The 17,696-nt window shown below is 42.5% G+C and overlaps 3 protein-coding genes across 3 annotated transcripts; all 3 read right to left on the reverse strand.

Moving 5' to 3' along the window:
* Window positions 1-6,308: 6,308 nt before the first annotated feature.
* Window positions 6,309-8,119, reverse strand: LOC114692365 (KH homology domain-containing protein 1-like). The gene is made up of 3 exons (XM_028868098.2): window positions 8,014-8,119; window positions 6,813-6,995; window positions 6,309-6,496 (listed from the first exon to the last, which is right to left on the reverse strand). The coding sequence occupies exons 1-3, from the start codon at window positions 8,117-8,119 to the stop codon at window positions 6,378-6,380; spliced, it is 408 nt and encodes a 135-aa protein (XP_028723931.1). The 3' UTR covers window positions 6,309-6,377.
* A 3,255-nt stretch (window positions 8,120-11,374) lies between these two features.
* On the reverse strand, window positions 11,375-13,306 carry LOC114692367 (KH homology domain-containing protein 1-like). The gene is made up of 3 exons (XM_028868099.1): window positions 13,207-13,306; window positions 11,815-11,997; window positions 11,375-11,493 (listed from the first exon to the last, which is right to left on the reverse strand). Exons 1-3 carry the CDS (start codon window positions 13,304-13,306, stop codon window positions 11,375-11,377), a joined length of 402 nt encoding a protein of 133 aa, XP_028723932.1.
* Window positions 13,307-15,759: 2,453 nt separating this feature from the next.
* Window positions 15,760-17,508, reverse strand: LOC114692368 (KH homology domain-containing protein 1-like). Its single transcript, XM_028868100.1, has 3 exons — window positions 17,403-17,508; window positions 16,199-16,381; window positions 15,760-15,878 (listed from the first exon to the last, which is right to left on the reverse strand). Exons 1-3 carry the CDS (start codon window positions 17,506-17,508, stop codon window positions 15,760-15,762), a joined length of 408 nt encoding a protein of 135 aa, XP_028723933.1.
* Window positions 17,509-17,696: the final 188 nt, after the last annotated feature.

The following is a 17,696-nucleotide window of genomic DNA, read 5'->3' on the forward strand; positions in this document are numbered from 1 at the left end:
GTGCTACCTCTGTTTATTTCTTTTTTGTTTTATCTTGTTTCCTTGGAGAGCAGGTCTCTCTACATAGCTCTGGCTGTCCTGGGACTTACTATGTACATCAGGTTGGTCTCATTCTCACAGAGATCCACCCATCTCTTCCTCCACAGTGCAGGGATTAAGGACCTGAGGCACCATGACAGCACCCTAACTGCCCTTCTTATAAAAACAGTGTTTGTGGGTAAGTCTAGTCTACATCCCTAGTTCCCATAGGGTGGTGGCATTTATTATTTATTTGATAATAGTTTAGAGCTTAGGGGGTAGAGGAAAACATGCTGAGCTCGTTACATACATACATACATACATACATACATACATACAAATATACATACATACATACATACAAATATACATACTTATATATATATGTATGTCTGTGAAGACAGCTAATGAAATTGGCCATGAATTTGAAAGAGATCAAGGAGGGATAGGTGATTGGGTTGGAATGGATGAAAGGAACGAGCTAAAATAGTGTAATTATATAATACTCCCCCAAATAAGAGAAATAAAGTCAGAAAAGGGGGTACATGCCTTTATTCCCAACCCTGGGGAGGCAGAGATAGGCAGTCCTGTGAGTTTGAGCCCAGCCTGCAGAAATTCAAGATGCAGACAAGGTATTTCTCCTTCAGTGAAGTTTCACACCAACCATTATCAAGTCAACATTCTTTCTCCAGGCTGCAGTGCACGTCTCTAAATTCCAGTCTGAATGTTGTGTTATGTCAGCATCTAGGTGCATGGATGTTTGAAGCAACATTGTAAAAATGGCCCGCTTATTATAGTGCAGCTTTTTCTGATGCTTGATCATCTCTGGCAAGTTAGTGATTTCTCAGGGCTCAAGATTTATCAGGCATGATTTATAGCAATGGTAACCACCTTGGCCACGATAATTTCCTTTTTTCTCTTTAACTCTCTTTGTTTCTTTTTTGTTTCATGATATATAAGACTGGGTCTCTCTAGTGTCGGTCTGGCTGTCCTAGAACTCACAGGGTACCTCCTGACTCTGCCTCCCTAGTGCTAGGATTAAAGGTGTGCGTCTCCACCAGAACTTCAAGAAATGTTTGTGTTTGATAGAAAAAAATAGTGACAACAAGCTCTTGGGGAATATGTTGTCATTGTTCACATATAATTTCAATTTTTCGTTTTATTATTAAGTGTTTGTATGTTTGTCTATTTGTTTTATTGACTTAATTTTTGGTTTTTGAGAAAGAATTGCTCTGTGTAGCTTAGTGCCATTGCTGGATCTTGCACTGTAGACCAGGCTGGCCTCAAAGTCACAAAGATCTGCCTGCCTCTGCTTCCTGAGGCCTGTGATTAAATGTGTGCAGGACCACCCACTGCCACGCTGTTTTTTTATTTATTTAATTATTTAATTATTTATTTATTTATTTATTTATTTATTTATTGATAGTTACACTCATGATAATAATTACATTCATGGTATTCATGGATTACATTCACAATATGTATTCAATTATATTTATGATATTCATGAATTCCATTAATTTATTGATTTAATACATTCATGATATTATTTCTTGATTCTACTCTCCATTTGTGGGACTTTTCCCTCACACAAAACAGACATTCTGTACTTAGGAAGTCATTGCTCTTTATTTCTTTCTTCTACATCTTGAGATAATGTCTAATTTTTCTGTCTCCATGATTTGTATATTCTATATATGTTACCTTAAACAATTCAATAGTGTTTGTCCTTTTTTTTTGAAGGTAAAAAAGATTTTATGTACAACAGTAGGAGAAATAATATAGATGGCATGAACATAAAAACAGGTTATACTTGAAAAGCCCAAGATTATTTTCAACAGTACAGTAAATTCTCGGTGGAATATAGTAAATATGAGCCTGGCAGTGGTGAACACCTTTTAATCCCAGTACTCGGGAGACAAAGCCAGGTGTATCTTAGTGAGGTCGAGGCCAGGCAGGTCAGAACCCAAAAATGATATCAAGAATCAGGCCAAGCCGGGCGTTGGTGGCGCACGCCTTTAATCCCAGCACTCGGGAGGCAGAGCCAGGCGGATCTCTGTGAGTTCGAGGCCAGCCTGGGCTACCAAGTGAGCTCCAGGAAAGGCGCAAAGCTACACAGAGAAACCCTGTCTCGAAAAACCAAAAAAAAAAAAAAAAAAGAAAAAAAGAAAAGAAAAAAAAAAAAAGAATCAGGCCAAATATGTATGCGGGCATGCTGAAAGAGTCATCCAAGTCAGCTGTGGACAGGGTTTGGTTCTGGACGTGATGCAACATCTTTTCACCTAGGGAGAGAAAGTGGAACACTGGTAAAGTGAAGCTCAGGATGGGATCCAAGACTCCCTTGGGGACATGATAGGGGAAGAATACAGACAAGCCCAGGCCCACCCACCCAGGTCATCCATTCATACCTCCCCAGGATCTTAGAGACCTCAGGAAAAGAAAATGGCTGTAACCTAAAACTGCTTCCCTTAGAATGGACTTGGAGGAGTATCTGGATTCCCACAGTCCTGAGAGACTCAATCAGAATCTATGGTGCCATACAACTATTTATTATCTGTCAGGCAGTCAACCCTCAAGGGCATATCTGTCAAAGTCACCTACCTCGGGCCTGGTGGTAAGCTTGCTGGCTCCCCACACTCCGAATCATATCCATCAACCACCGCTTTGCTCTGAGTGGTCCAACCACAGTGACTCGAGTCTGGCCTGAGGCTGTAAACCACCTCTCCAGTTGAATGAGGGTGTTGCTGTGTAGCTGGATGCTTCTGAGGTATAAGTCTTCATGGCCTGAACACACAAAATACAAAAAAAGGATTTATAAGCCACAAGCACTATGTGAGGAGGCTGGATTTGGGTGGCAGTTACCTCCAAGATTAAAACCTGTTCTGAGTGAAGCTGTAAAAATATACAGTGGATGTTGGAGAAGAGGTAGAAAAACAGGGTGTGGCAGAAGAACAGGGTGTGGCTGTCATGGTGGTCCACTCCTTTAATGCTGGCACTGAGAGCAAAGAGACAGACACATCCTTGTGAGGTCAAGGGCAGCCTGGATTATAAAGCTAGTTCCAGGCCACACAGGGCTATATAGAGGGACACTATCTCAAAAATCAAAAGCAAAAATCCAGCAAAATGTTTAAGAACCGGGCAAGGTACACACTCCGTCCTCCAGGAAAGCCCTTAAGACAGAAGAAATAAGCAAGTTCTGGAAGTCCATCAAAATTGATCAGACCTCACCAAGTGCACTGAAGTAAACTGGGAGGTGATCAAACACACCTTTAATCCCGGCACTCTGGAGGCAGAGGCAGGGGATATCTTGATCTACAGAGCAGATTCCAGGACAGCCAAGGCTACACACAGACACTCTGTCTCACAATGACAAAACAAAAAGGGTAGGTAAGCAGTAAAGACTGTCAGAAGTCAGGCTGAGGCAGACAGAGCTGGGGAGAAACACAGTCCAACAAGTCTGAAAGAAGCAGAGACCATCTGAGCCCCTGGGAAAGATCACACAATGGCATGTTGAGTTGCTTGTGAGCTGTCCCCCATACTGGGTGGGCTTTAGTGACACAGCTGTCTTGGAGTCATTTCTGCTCCTGTGGGTAACCCCTCACTACTACCCCAAGGAGCCCCAATAATTCTCATTGGTTCACCAAGTTCTACTGATGGCTTCCTGTGCTGGTATAGGTTCCCTCTCAGGGCTGAGTACATACTTGCCCACATCTCCCAGGAATGGTGTCACACAACAACTAGGAATCTGGGACAGACTGCATAAAAGGAGAAGATTGGAAAACCATGAAAGAGGGGAAGAGGACATAGGAAAGGCCACCTACCAAATATGTGCTCTTCCTGGGCTTCATCTATGAATGTCACAAGTGGGACATCAAAGTTTTCAGGCAATGTCCAGCAGGCATTCTCGTTGACACCATCTATATCCATCAAAAGATCCATTGCTCCCACTTCAGAATAAGGCAACTCCAAGCAGATGACTGTCCAATGTAGCTGTGAAGAAGGGCCCAGGTTCTGGCTAATATACTCCCTCCTAAAACCCAGCCCTTGACCCACCTTAGGGTAAAGGATTCATCCCTAAGTTTCCCCTATTAATCCAGCCAATCAGCACTTGGCTTACTCTTTTAATACAGTGAGGTCATCACTAGTCCCAAGAATACTAATTTTCTTCTAGGTAATCTTAAAGGTGGGTGAGGAAGTCTCCGGAGTATCAACTAGAAAAGTAGCTGAGGTCCAAGTGGTGTTGGTGCACGCCTTTAATCCAGCACTTGGGAGGCAGAGGCAGGTGGATCTCTGTGAGTTCCAGGCCACCCTGTGCTAAAGAGTGAGTTCCAGGGCAGGCTCCAAAGCTACACAGAGAAACCCTGTCTCAAAACACCAAAAAGAAAAAGTGGATGAGGGACAAATGTGCCGGAGCAGGAAGGTCCTTGGCGGGTGCTACCTCTGTTTATTTCTTTTTTGTTTTATCTTGTTTCCTTGGAGAGCAGGTCTCTCTACATAGCTCTGGCTGTCCTGGGACTTACTATGTACATCAGGTTGGTCTCATTCTCACAGAGATCCACCCATCTCTTCCTCCACAGTGCAGGGATTAAGGACCTGAGGCACCATGACAGCACCCTAACTGCCCTTCTTATAAAAACAGTGTTTGTGGGTAAGTCTAGTCTACATCCCTAGTTCCCATAGGGTGGTGGCATTTATTATTTATTTGATAATAGTTTAGAGCTTAGGGGGTAGAGGAAAACATGCTGAGCTCGTTACATACATACATACATACATACATACATACATACATACAAATATACATACATATATATATATGTCTGTGAAGACAGCTAATGAAATTGGCCATGAATTTGAAAGAGATCAAGGAGGGGTAGGTGATTGGGTTGGAATGGATGAAAGGAACGAGCTAAAATAGTGTAGTTATATAATACTCCCCCAAATAAGAGAAATAAAGTCAGAAAAGGGGGTACATGCCTTTATTCCCAACCCTGGGGAGGCAGAGATAGGCAGTCCTGTGAGTTTGAGCCCAGCCTGCAGAAATTCAAGATGCAGACAAGGTATTTCTCCTTCAGTGAAGTTTCACACCAACCATTATCAAGTCAACATTCTTTCTCCAGGCTGCAGTGCACGTCTCTAAATTCCAGTCTGAATGTTGTGTTATGTCAGCATCTAGGTGCATGGATGTTTGAAGCAACATTGTAAAAATGGCCCGCTTATTATAGTGCAGCTTTTTCTGATGCTTGATCATCTCTGGCAAGTTAGTGATTTCTCAGGACTCAAGATTTATCAGGCATGATTTATAGTATTGGTAACCACCTTGGCCACGATAATTTCTTTTTTTCTCTTTAACACTCTTTGATTCTTTGTTTGTTTCATGTCTTTAAGACTGGATCTCTCTAATGTAGGTCTGGCTGTCCTGGAACTCACAGGGTACCTCCTGACTCTGCCTCCCCAGTGCTAGGATTAAAGGTGTGCATCTCCACACAGACCTTCAAGAAATGTTTGTGTTTGATAGAAAAAATTAGTGACAACTAGCTCGTGGGGAGTATGTTGTCATTGTTCACATCTAATTTTAATTTTTCCTTTTATACTTAAGTGTTTGTTTGTTTGTTTGTTTTATTGACTTAAATTTTGGTTTTTGAGAAAGAATTGCTCTGTGTAGCTAAGTGCCATTGCTGGATCTTGCACTGTAGACCAGGCTGGCCTCAAAGTCCCAAAGATCTGTCTGCCTCTGCTTCCTGAGGCCTGGGATTAAAAGTGGGCAGGACCACCCACTGAAACGATGTTTTTATTTATTTATTTCTTATTTATTTATTCATTTATAATTACACTCATGATAATAATTGCATTCGTGGTATTCATGGATTACATTCACAGTATTCATTCAATCATTATATTTATGATAGTCATGAATTACATTAATTTATTGATTTAATACATTCATGATATTGTTTCTTGATTCTATTCTCCATTTGTGGGACATTTCCCTCACACAAAACAGACATTCTGCACTTAGGTAATCATTGCCCTTTATTTCTTTCTTGTACATCTTGAGATAATGTCTAATTTTTCTGTCTCCATGATTTGTATATTCTATATATGTTACCTTAAACAATTCAATAGTGTTTATCCTTTTTTTTGAAGGTAAAAAAGATTTTATGTACAACAGCAGGAGAAATAATACAGATAGCTTGAACATAAAATCAGGTTATACTTGAAAAGTCCAGGATTATTTTCAAAAGTACAGTATTTTCTCGGTGGAATATAGTAAATATGAGCCTGGCAGTGGTGAACACTTTTAATCCCGGTACTCAGGAGACAAAGCCAGGTGTATCGCTGTGAGGTCGAGGCCAGCCAGGTCAGAACCCAAAACCGATATCAAGAATTAGGCCAAATATATATGCGGGCATGCTGAAAGAGTCATCCAAGTCAGCTTTGGTCGGGGGTTGGTTCTGGACGTGATGCAACATCTTTTCACCTAGGGACAGAAAGTGGAACACTGGTAAAGTGAAGCTCAGGACTGGAATCCAAGACTCCCTTGGGGACATGATAGGGGAAGAATTCAGACAAGCCCAGGCCCACCCACCCAGGTCTTCTATTCATAACTCCCCAGGATCTTAGAGACCTCAGGAAATGAAAATGGCTGTAACCTAAAACTGTTTCCCTTAGAATGGACTTTGAGGAGCATCTGGATTCCCACAGTCCTGAGAGACTCAATCAGAATCTATGGTGCCATACAACTATTATCTGTCAGGCAGTCAACCCTCAAGGGCATATCTGTCAGAGTCACCTACCTCGGGCCTGGTGGTAAGCTTGCTGGCTCCCCACACTCCGAATCATATCCATCAACCACCGCTTTGCTCTGAGTGGTCCAACCACAGTGACTCGAGTCTGGCCTGAGGCTGTAAACCACCTCTCCAGTTGAATGAGGGTGTTGCTGTGTAGCTGGATGCTCCTGAGGTTTAAGTCTTCATGGCCTGAACATACAAGATACAACAAAAGGATTTATAAGCCACTAGCACTATGTGAGGAGGCTGGAATTGTGTGGCAGTTACCTCCAAGATTAAAACCTGTTCTGAGTGAAGCTGTAAAAAAAGACAGTGGATGTTGGAGAAGAGATAGAAGAATAGGGTGTGGCGGTATTGTGGTGCACTCCTTTAATGCTGGCACTCAGAGCAAAGAGACAGACACATCCTTGTGAGGTCAAGGGCAGCCTGGATTGTAAAGCTAGTTCCAGAACACACAGGGCTAATAGAGGGACACTATCTCAAAAATCAAGCAAAAATCCACAAAATGTTTAAGAACCGGACAAGGTACACACTCTATCCTGCCGGAAAGCCCCTTAAGACAGAAGAAATAAGCAAGTTCTGGAAGTCCAACAAAATTGATCAGACCTGGCTAAGTGCACTTAAGTAAACTGGGAGATGATCAAACACACCTTTAATCCTGGCACTCAGGAGGCAGAGGCAGGGGGATATCTTGATCTACAGAGCAGATTCCAGGACAGCCAAGGCTACACACAGACACTCTGTCTCACAATGACAAAACAAAAAGGGTAGGTAAGCAGTAAAGACTGTCAGAAGTCAGGCTGAGGCAGACAGAGCTGGGGAGAAACACAGTCCAACAAGTCTGAAAGAAGCAGAGACCATCTGAGCCCCTGGGAAAGATCACACAATGGCATGTTGAGTTGCTTGTGAGCTGTCCCCCATACTGGGTGGGCTTTAGTGACACAGCTGTCTTGGAGTCATTTCTGCTCCTGTGGGTAACCCCTCACTACTACCCCCAAGGAGCCCCAATAATTCTCATTGGTTCACCAAGTTCTACTGATGGCTTCCTTGGCTGGTATAGGTTCCCTCTCAGGGCTGAGTACATACTTGCCCACATCTCCCCAGGAATGGTGTCACACAACAACTAGGAATCTGGGACAGACTGCATAAAAGGAGAAGATTGGAAAACCATGAAAGAGGGGAAGAAGACATAGGAAAGGCCACCTACCAAATATGTGCTCTCCCGGGGCTTCATCTATGAATGTCACAAGTGGGACATCAAAGTTTTCAGGCAATGTCCAGCAGGCATTCTCGTTGAAGCCATCTATATCCATCAAAAGATCCATTGCTCCCACTTCAGAATAAGGCAACTCCAAGCAGATGACTGTCCAATGTAGTTGTGAAGAAGGGCCCAGGTTCTGGCTAATATACTCCCTCCTAAAACCCAGCCCTTGACCCACCTTAGGGTAAAGGATTCATCCCTAAGTTTCCCCTATTAATCCAGCCAATCAGCACTTGGCTTACTCTTTTAATACAGTGAGGTCATCACTAGTCCCAAGAATACTAATTTTCTTCTAGGTAATCTTAAAGGTGGGTGAGGAAGTCTCCGGAGTATCAACTAGAAAAGTAGCTGAGGTCCAAGTGGTGTTGGCGCACGCCTTTAATCCCAGCACTTGGGAGGCAGAGGTAGGTAGTTATCTGTGAATTCCAGGGCACCCTGTCCTACAGAATGAGTTCCAGGGCAGGCTCCAAAGCTACACAGAGAAACCCTGTCTCAAAAAACCAAAAACAAAAAGTGGATGAGGGACAAATATGCAGGAGCACGAAGGTCATTGGTGGGTGCTACCTCTGTTTATTTCTTTTTTGTTTTATCTTGTTTCCTTGGAGACCAGGTCTCTCTACATAGCTCTGGCTGTCCTGGAACTTACTATGTACGTCAGGATGGTCTCATTCTCACAGAGATCCACCCATCTCTTCCTCTACAGTGCAGGGATTAAGAACCTGAGGCACCATGACAGCACCCTAACTGTCCTTCTTATAAAAACAGTGTTTGTGGGTTAGTCTAGTCTACATCCCTAGTTCCTATAGGGTGGTGGCATTTGTTATTTATTTCATAATTTCATAGTTTAGAGCTTAGGGGGTAGAGGAAAACATGCTGAGCTTGTACATACATACATTCGTACATACATACATACGTACATACATACATACATACAAATATATATATGCCTGTGAAGACAGCTAATGAAATGGGCCATAATTTGAAAGAGATCAAGGAGGGGTATGTGACTGGGTTGGAATGGATAAAAGGGAAGAGATAAAATGGTGTAATTATATAATACTCCCGAAATTAAGAGAAATAAAGTCAGAAAAGGGGGTACATGCCTTTTTTATTCCCAACACTGGGGAGGCAGAGATAGGCAGTCCTGTGAGTTTGAGCCCAGCCTGCAGAAATTCAAGATGCAGACAAGGTATTTCTCCTCAGTGAAGTTTCACACCAACCATTATCAAGTCAACATTCTTTCTCCAGGCTGCAGTGCAGGTCTCTAAATTCCAGTCTGAATGTTGTGTTATGTCAGCATCTAGGTGCATGGATGTTTGAAGCAACATTGTAAAAATGACCTGCTTATTATAGTGCAGCTTTTTCTGTTGCTTGGTCATCTCTGGAAAGTTACTGATTTCTCAAGGCTCAAGATTTATCAGGCATGATTTATATCAATGGTAACCACCGTGGCCAGGATAATTTCTTTTTTTCTCTTTAACTCTCTTTTTTTCTTTGTTTGTTTCATGTCATATAAGACTGGGTCTCTCTAATGTAGGTCTGGCTGTCCTGGAACTCACAAGGTACCTCCTGACTCTGCCTCCCCAGTGCTAGGATTAAAGGTGTGCGTCTCCACCCAGCCCTTCAAGAAATGTTTGTGTTTGATAGAAAAAAATTAGTGACGACTAGCTCTTGGGGAATATGTTGTCATTGTTCACATCTAATTTTAATTTTCCTTTTATAATTAAGTGTTTGTTTGTTTTATTGACTTAATTTTTGGTTTTTGAGAAAGAATTGCTCTGTGTAGCTAAGTGCCATTGCTTGATCTTGCACTGTAGACCAGGCTGGCCTCAAAGTCACAAAGATCTGCCTGCCTCTGCTTCCTGATGCCTGGGATTAAATGTGAGCAGGACCACCCACTGCCACGCTGTTTTTATTTATTTATTTATTTATTTATTTATTTATTTATTTATTTATTTTTTATTTATTTATAATTACACTCATGATAATAATTGCATTCGTGGTATTCATGGATTACATTCACAGTATTCATTCAATCATTATATTTATGATAGTCATGAATTACATTAATTTATTGATTTAATACATTCATGATATTGTTTCTTGATTCTATTCTCCATTTGTGGGACATTTCCCTCACATAAAACAGACATTCTGTACTTAGGAAATCATTGCTCTTTATTTCTTTCTTGTACATCTTGAGATAATGTCTCATTTTTCTGTCTCCATGATTTGTATATTCTATATATGTTACCTTAAACAATTCAATAGTGTTTGTCCTTTTTTTTGAAGGTAAAAAAGATTTTATGTACAACAGCAGGAGAAATAATACAGATACTGTGAACATAAAATCAGGTTATACTTGAAGAGAGTCCAGGATTATTTTCAACACTACAGTATTTCCTCGGTAGAATATAGTAACTATGAGCATGGCAGTGGTGAACACCTTTAATCCCGGTACTCGAGAGACAAAGCCAGGTGTATCTCTGTGAGGTCGAGGCCAGCCAGGTCAGAACCCAAAAATGATATCAAGAATCAGGCCAAATATGTATGCCAGCATGCTGAAAGAGTTATCCAAGTCAGCTTTGGTCAGGGGTTGGTTCTGGCCGCGATGCAACATCTTTTCACCTAGGGAGAGAAAGGGGAACACTGGTAAAGATCTGCCTGCCTCTGCTTCCTGAGGCCTGGGATTAAATGTGAGCAGGACCACCCACTGCCACGCTGTTTTTATTTATTTATTTATTTATTTATTTATTTTTTATTATTTTATACTTACACTCATGATAATAATTGCATTCGTGGTATTCATGGATTACATTCACAGTATTCATTTAATCATTATATTTATGATAGTCATGAATTACATTAATTTATTGATTTAATACATTCATGATATTGTTTCTTGATTCTATTCTCCATTTGTGGGACATTTCCCTCACGTAAAACAGACATTCTGTACTTAGGAAATCATTGCTCTTTATTTCTTTCTTGTACATCTTGAGATAATGTCTCATTTTTCTGTCTCCATGATTTGTATATTCTATATATGTTACCTTAAACAATTCAATAGTGTTTGTCCTTTTTTTTGAAGGTAAAAAAGATTTTATGTACAACAGCAGGAGAAATAATACAGATACTGTGAACATAAAATCAGGTTATACTTGAAGAGAGTCCAGGATTATTTTCAACACTACAGTATTTCCTCGGTAGAATATAGTAACTATGAGCCTGGCAGTGGTGAACACCTTTATCCCGGTACTCGAGAGACAAAGCCAGGTGTATCTCTGTGAGGTCGAGGCCAGCCAGGTCAGAACCCAAAAATGATATCAAGAATCAGGCCAAATATGTATGCCAGCATGCTGAAAGAGTTATCCAAGTCAGCTTTGGTCAGGGGTTGGTTCTGGACGTGATGCAACATCTTTTCACCTAGGGAGAGAAAGTGGAACACTGGTAAAGTGAAGCTCAGGACTGGGATCCAAGACTCCCTTGGGGACATGATAGGGGAAGAATACAGACAAGCCCAGGCCCACCCACCCAGGTCATCCATTCATACCTCCCCAGGATCTTAGAGACCTCAGGAAATGAAAATGTCTTGTAACCTAAAACTGTTTCCCTTAGAATGGACTTGGAGGAGCATCTGGATTCCCACAGTCCTGAGAGACTCAATCAGAATCTATGGTGCCATACATACAACTATTATCTGTCAGGCAGTCAATCCCCAAGGGCATATCTGTCAAAGTCACCTACCTCGGGCCTGGTGGTAAGCTTGCTGGCTCCCCACACTCCGAATCATATCCATCAACCACCGCTTTGCTCTGAGTGGTCCAACCACAGTGACTCGAGTCTGGCCTGAGGCTGTAAACCACCTCTCCAGTTGAATGAGGGTGTTGCTGTGTAGCTCGATGCTTCTGAGGTATAAGTCCTCATGGCCTGAACACACAAGATACAACAAAAGGATTTATAAGGCAATAGCACTGTGTGAGGAGGCTGGAATTGGGTGGGAGATACCTCCAAGATTAAAACCTGTTCTGAGTGAAGCTGTAAAAAAAGACAGTGGATGTTGGAGAAGAGATAGAAGAACAGGATGTGGCAGAACAATAGGGTGTGGCCGAACAATAGGGTGTGGCAGAACAATAGGGTCTGGCAGAACAATAGGGTCTGGCAGAAGAAAGGGGTCTGGCAGAAGAAAGGGGTCTGGCAGAAGAAAGGGGTCTGGCAGAAGAACTGGGTGTGGCAGAAGAACAGGGTGTGGCAGAAGAACAGGGTGTGGCAGAAGAACAGGGTGTGGCTGTCATGGTGGTCCACTCCTTTAATGCTGGCACCCAGAGCACAGAGACAGACACATCCTTGTGAGGTCAAGAGCAGCCTGGATTATAAAGCTAGTTCCAGGACACACAGGGCTATATAGACCGACACTATCTCAAAAACCAAAAGCAAAAATCCAGCAAAATGTTTAAGAACGGGGCACGGTACACACTCCATCCTGCAGGAAAGCCCCTAAGACAGAGGAAATAAGCAAGTTCTGAAACTTGATCAGATCTCACCAAGTGTACTTAAGCAGACTGGGAGGTGACAAAACACACCCTTAATCCCAGCACTCTGAAGGCAGAGGCATGGGGATGTCTTGATCTACAGAGCAGATTCCAGGACAACCAAGGCTACACACAGAAACTCTGTCTCAAAATGAGAAAACAAAAAGGGTAGGTAAGCAGTAAAGACTGTCAGAAGTCAGGCTGAGGCAGAGAGAGCTGGGGTGAAACATTGTCCAAGAAGTCTGAAAGAAGCAGAGACCAGCTGAGCCCCTGGGAAAGATCACACAATGGCATGTTGAGCTGCTTCTGAGCTGTCACCCATGCTGGGTAGGTTCAGTGACACAGCTGTCTTGGAGTCATTTTTGCCTCTGTGGGTAACCCCTCACTACTACCCCTAAGGAGCCCCAATAAATCTCATTGGTTCACCAACTTCTACTGATGGCTTCCTTTTCTGTTATGGGTTCCCTCTCTGGGCTGAGTACATACTTGCCCAGATGTCCCCAGGAATGGTGTCACACAACAACTAGGAATCTGGGACAGACTGCATAAAAGGAGAAGATTGGAAAACCATGAAAGAGGGGAAGAGGACATAGGAAAGGCCACCTACCAAATATGTGCTCTTCCTGGGCTTCATCAATGAATGTCACAAGTGGAGCATCAAAGTTTTCAGGCAATGTCCACCAGGCATTCTCGTTGATACCATCCATTTCCATCACAAGAGTTCTCCCTCTTCAGAATAAGGCAACTCCAGCAGATGACTGTCCAATGTAGTTGTGAAGAAGGGCGCAGGCTCTGGCTTATATACTCCCTCCTAAATCCCTGCCCTTGACCCACCTTAGGATAAGGATTCATCCCTAAGTTTCCATTATTAATCCAACCAATCAGATGTTGGCTTACTCTTTTAATACAGTGAGGTCATCACTACTGCCCAGGAATACTAATTTTCTTCTAGGTAATCTTAAAGGTGCTTGAGGAAGTCTCCGGAGTATCAACTAGAAGAGTAGATGAGGTCCAGGTGGTGTTGGTGCACGCCTTTAATCCCAGCACTTGGGAGGCAGAGGCAGGTGGATCTGTGTGAGTTCCAGGCTACCCTGTGCTACAGAGTGAGTTCCAGGACAGGCTCCAAAGCTACACAGACAAACTCTGTCTCAAAAAACCAAAAAGAAAAAGTGGATGAGGGACAAATGTGCAGGAGCAAGAAGGTCCTTGGTGGGTGCTACATCTGTTTATTTCTTTTTTGTTTTATCTTGTTTCCTTGGAGACCAGGTCTCTCTACATAGCTCTGGCTGTCCTGGGACTTACTATGTACATCAGGTTGGTCTCATTCTCACAGAGATCCACCCATCTCTTCCTCCACAGTGCAGGGATTAAGGACCTGAGGCACCATGACAGCACCCTAACTGCCCTTCTTATAAAAACAGTGTTTGTGGGTTAGTCTAGTCTACATCCCTAGTTCCTATAGGGTGGTGGCATTTGTTATTTATTTCATAATTTCATAGTTTAGAGCTTAGGGGGTAGAGGAAAACATGCTGAGCTTGTACATACATACATTCGTACATACATACATACATACATACATACATACATACATACATACATACAAATATATATATGCCTGTGAAGACAGCTAATGAAATGGGCCATAATTTGAAAGAGATCAAGGAGGGTATGTGACTGGGTTGGAATGGATAAAAGGGAAGAGAAAAAATGGTGTAATTATATAATACTCCCCAAATTAAGAGAAATAAAGTCAGAAAAGGGGGTACATGCCTTTTTTATTCCCAACACTGGGGAGGCAGAGATAGGCAGTCCTGTGAGTTTGAGCCCAGCCTGCAGAAATTCAAGATGCAGACAAGGTATTTCTCCTTCAGTGAAGTTTCACACCAACCATTATCAAGTCAACATTCTTTCTCCAGGCTGCAGTGCAGGTCTCTAAATTCCTGTCTGAATGTTGTGTTATGTCAGCATCTAGGTGCATGGATGTTTGAAGCAACATTGTAAAAATGGCCTGCTTATTATAGTGCAGCTTTTTCTGTTGCTTGGTCATCTCTGGCAAGTTACTGATTTCTTAGGGCTCAAGATTTATCAGGCATGATTTATATCAATGGTAACCACCGTGGCCAGGATAATTTCTTTTTTTCTCTTTAACTCTCTTTGTTTCTTTGTTTGTTTCATGTCATATAAGACTGGGTCTCTCTAATGTAGGTCTGGCTGTCCTGGAACTCACAGGGTACCTCCTGACTCTGCCTCCCCAGTGCTAGGATTAAAGGTGTGCGTCTCCACCCAGCCCTTCAAGAAATGTTTGTGTTTGATAGAAAAAATTAGTGACGACTAGCTCTTGGGGAATATGTTGTCATTGTTCACATCTAATTTTAATTTTTCGTTTTATAATTAAGTGTTTGTTTGTTTTATTGACTTAATTTTTGGTTTTTGAGAAAGAATTGCTCTGTGTAGCTAAGTGCCATTGCTTGATCTTGCACTGTAGACCAGGCTGGCCTCAAAGTCACAAAGATCTGCCTGCCTCTGCTCCCTGAGGCCTGGGATTAAATGTGAGCAGGACCACCCACTGCCACGCTGTTTTTATTTATATATTTATTTATTTATTTATTTTTTATTATATTATAATTAAACTCATAATAATAAATACATTCGTGGTATTCATGGATTACATTCACAGTATTCATGCAATCATTATATTTATGATAGTCATGAATTACATTAATTTATTGATTTAATACATTTATGATATTATTTCTTGATTCTATTCTCCATTTGTGGGGCTTTTCCCTCACACAAAACAGACATTCTGTACTTAGGAAATCATTGCTCTTTATTTCTTTCTTCTACATATTGAGATAATGTCTAATTTTTCTGTCTCCATGATTTGTATATTCTATATATGTTACCTTAAACAATTCAATAGTGTTTGTCCTTTTTTTTTGAGGGTAAAAAAGGTTTTATGTACAATAGCAGGAGAAATAATACAGATAGCGTGAACATCAAAACATGTTATACTTGAAAAGTCCAGGATGATTTTCAACAGTACATTATTTTCTCGGTAGAATATAGTAAATATGAGCCTGGCAGTGGTGAACACCTTTAATCCCGGTACTCGGGAGACAAAGCCAGGTGTATCTCTGTGAGGTCGAGGCCAGCCAGGTCAGAACCCAAAAACGATATCAAGAATCAGGCCAAATATGTATGCGGGCATGCAGAAAGAGTCATCCAAGTCAGCTTTGGTCAGGGGTTGGTTCTGAACGCGATGCAACATCTTTTCACCTAGGGAGAGAAAGTGGAACACTGGTAAAGTGAAGCTCAGGACTGGGATCCAAGACTCCCTTGGGGACATGATAGGGGAAGAATACAGACAAGCCCAGGCCCACCCACCCAGGTCATCTATTCATACCTCCCCAGGATCTTAGAGACCTCAGGAAATGAAAATGGTTGTAACCTAAAACTGTTTCCCTTAGAATGGACTTGGAGGAGCATCTGGATTCCCACAGTCCTGAGAGACTCAATCAGAATCTATGGTGCCATACAACTATTATCTGTCAGACAGTCAACCCACAAGGGCGTATCTGTCAAACAAAGTCACCTACCTCGGGCCTGGTGGTAAGCTTGCTGGCTCCCCACACTCCAAATCATATCCATCAACCACCGCTTTGCTCTGAGAGGTCCAAACACACTGACTCGAGTCTGGCCTGAGGCTGTAAACCACCTCTCCAGTTGAATGAGAGTGTTGCTGTGTAGCTCGGTGCTTCTGAGGTATAAGTCTTCATGGCCTGAACACACAAGATACAACAAAAGGATTTATAAGCCACTAGCACTATGTGAGGAGGCTGGAATTGGGTGGCAGTTACCTCCAAGATTAAAACCTGTTCTGAGTGAAGCTGTAAATAAAGACATTGGATGGTGAAGAAGAGATAGAAGAACAGGGTGTGGCTGTCATGGTGGTGCACTCCTTTAATGCTGGCACTCAGAGCACAGAGACAGACACATCCTTGTGAGGTCAAGAGCAGCCTGGATTATAAAGCTGGTTCCAGGCCACACAGGGCTATATAGAGGGACACTATCTCAAAAATCAAAAGTAAATCCAGCAAAATGTTTAAGAACTGGGCAAGGTACACACTCCATCCTGCAGGAAAGCCCCTTAAAACAGAAGAAATAAGCAAGTTCTGGAAGTCCCTCAAAATCGATCAGACCTCACCAAGTGCACTTAAGCAGACTGGGAGGTGATCAAACACACCTTTAGTCCCAGCACTCTGGAGGCTGAGGCAGGGGGATATCTTGATCTACAGAGCAGATTCCAGGACAGCCAAGGCTACACACAGACACTCTGTCTCACAATGACAAAACAAAAAGGGTAGGTAAGCAGTAAAGACTGTCAGAAGTCAGGCTGAGGCAGACAGAGCTGGGGAGAAACACAGTCCAACAAGTCTGAAAGAATCAGACACCAACTGAGCCCCTGGGAAAGATCACACAATGGCATGTTGAGTTGCTTCTGAGCTGTCACCCATGCTGGGTGGGCTTTAGTGACACAGCTGTTTTGGAGTCATTTCTGCTCCTGTGGGTAACCCCTCACTACTACCCCTAAGGAGCCCCAATAATTCTCATTGGTTCACCAACTTCTACTGATGGCTTCCTTGGCTGGTATAGGTTCCCTCTCAGGGCTGGGTACATACTTGCCCACATCTCCCCAGGAATGGTGTCACACAACAACTAGGAATCTGGGACAGACTGCATAAAAGGAGAAGATTGGAAAACCATGAGGGAGGGGAAGAGGACATAGGAAAGGCCACCTACCAAATATGTGCTCTCCCTGGGCTTCATCTATGAATGTCACAAGTGGGACATCAAAGTTTTCAGGCAATGTCCACCAGGCATTCTCGTTGAAATCATCTATATCCATCAAAAGATCCATTTCTCCCACTTCAGAATAAGGCAACTCCAAGCAGATGTCTGTCCAATGTAGTTGTGAAGAAGGGCCCAGGTTCTGGCTAATATACTCCCTCCTAAAACCCAGCCCTTGACCCACCTTAGGGTAAAGGATTCATCCCTAAATTTCCCCTATTAATCCAGCCAATCAGCACTTGGCTT

This window comes from Peromyscus leucopus, chromosome 16_21 (assembly GCF_004664715.2).
Source record: "Peromyscus leucopus breed LL Stock chromosome 16_21, UCI_PerLeu_2.1, whole genome shotgun sequence".
In the NCBI taxonomy this organism is placed as follows: Eukaryota; Metazoa; Chordata; class Mammalia; order Rodentia; family Cricetidae; genus Peromyscus; species Peromyscus leucopus.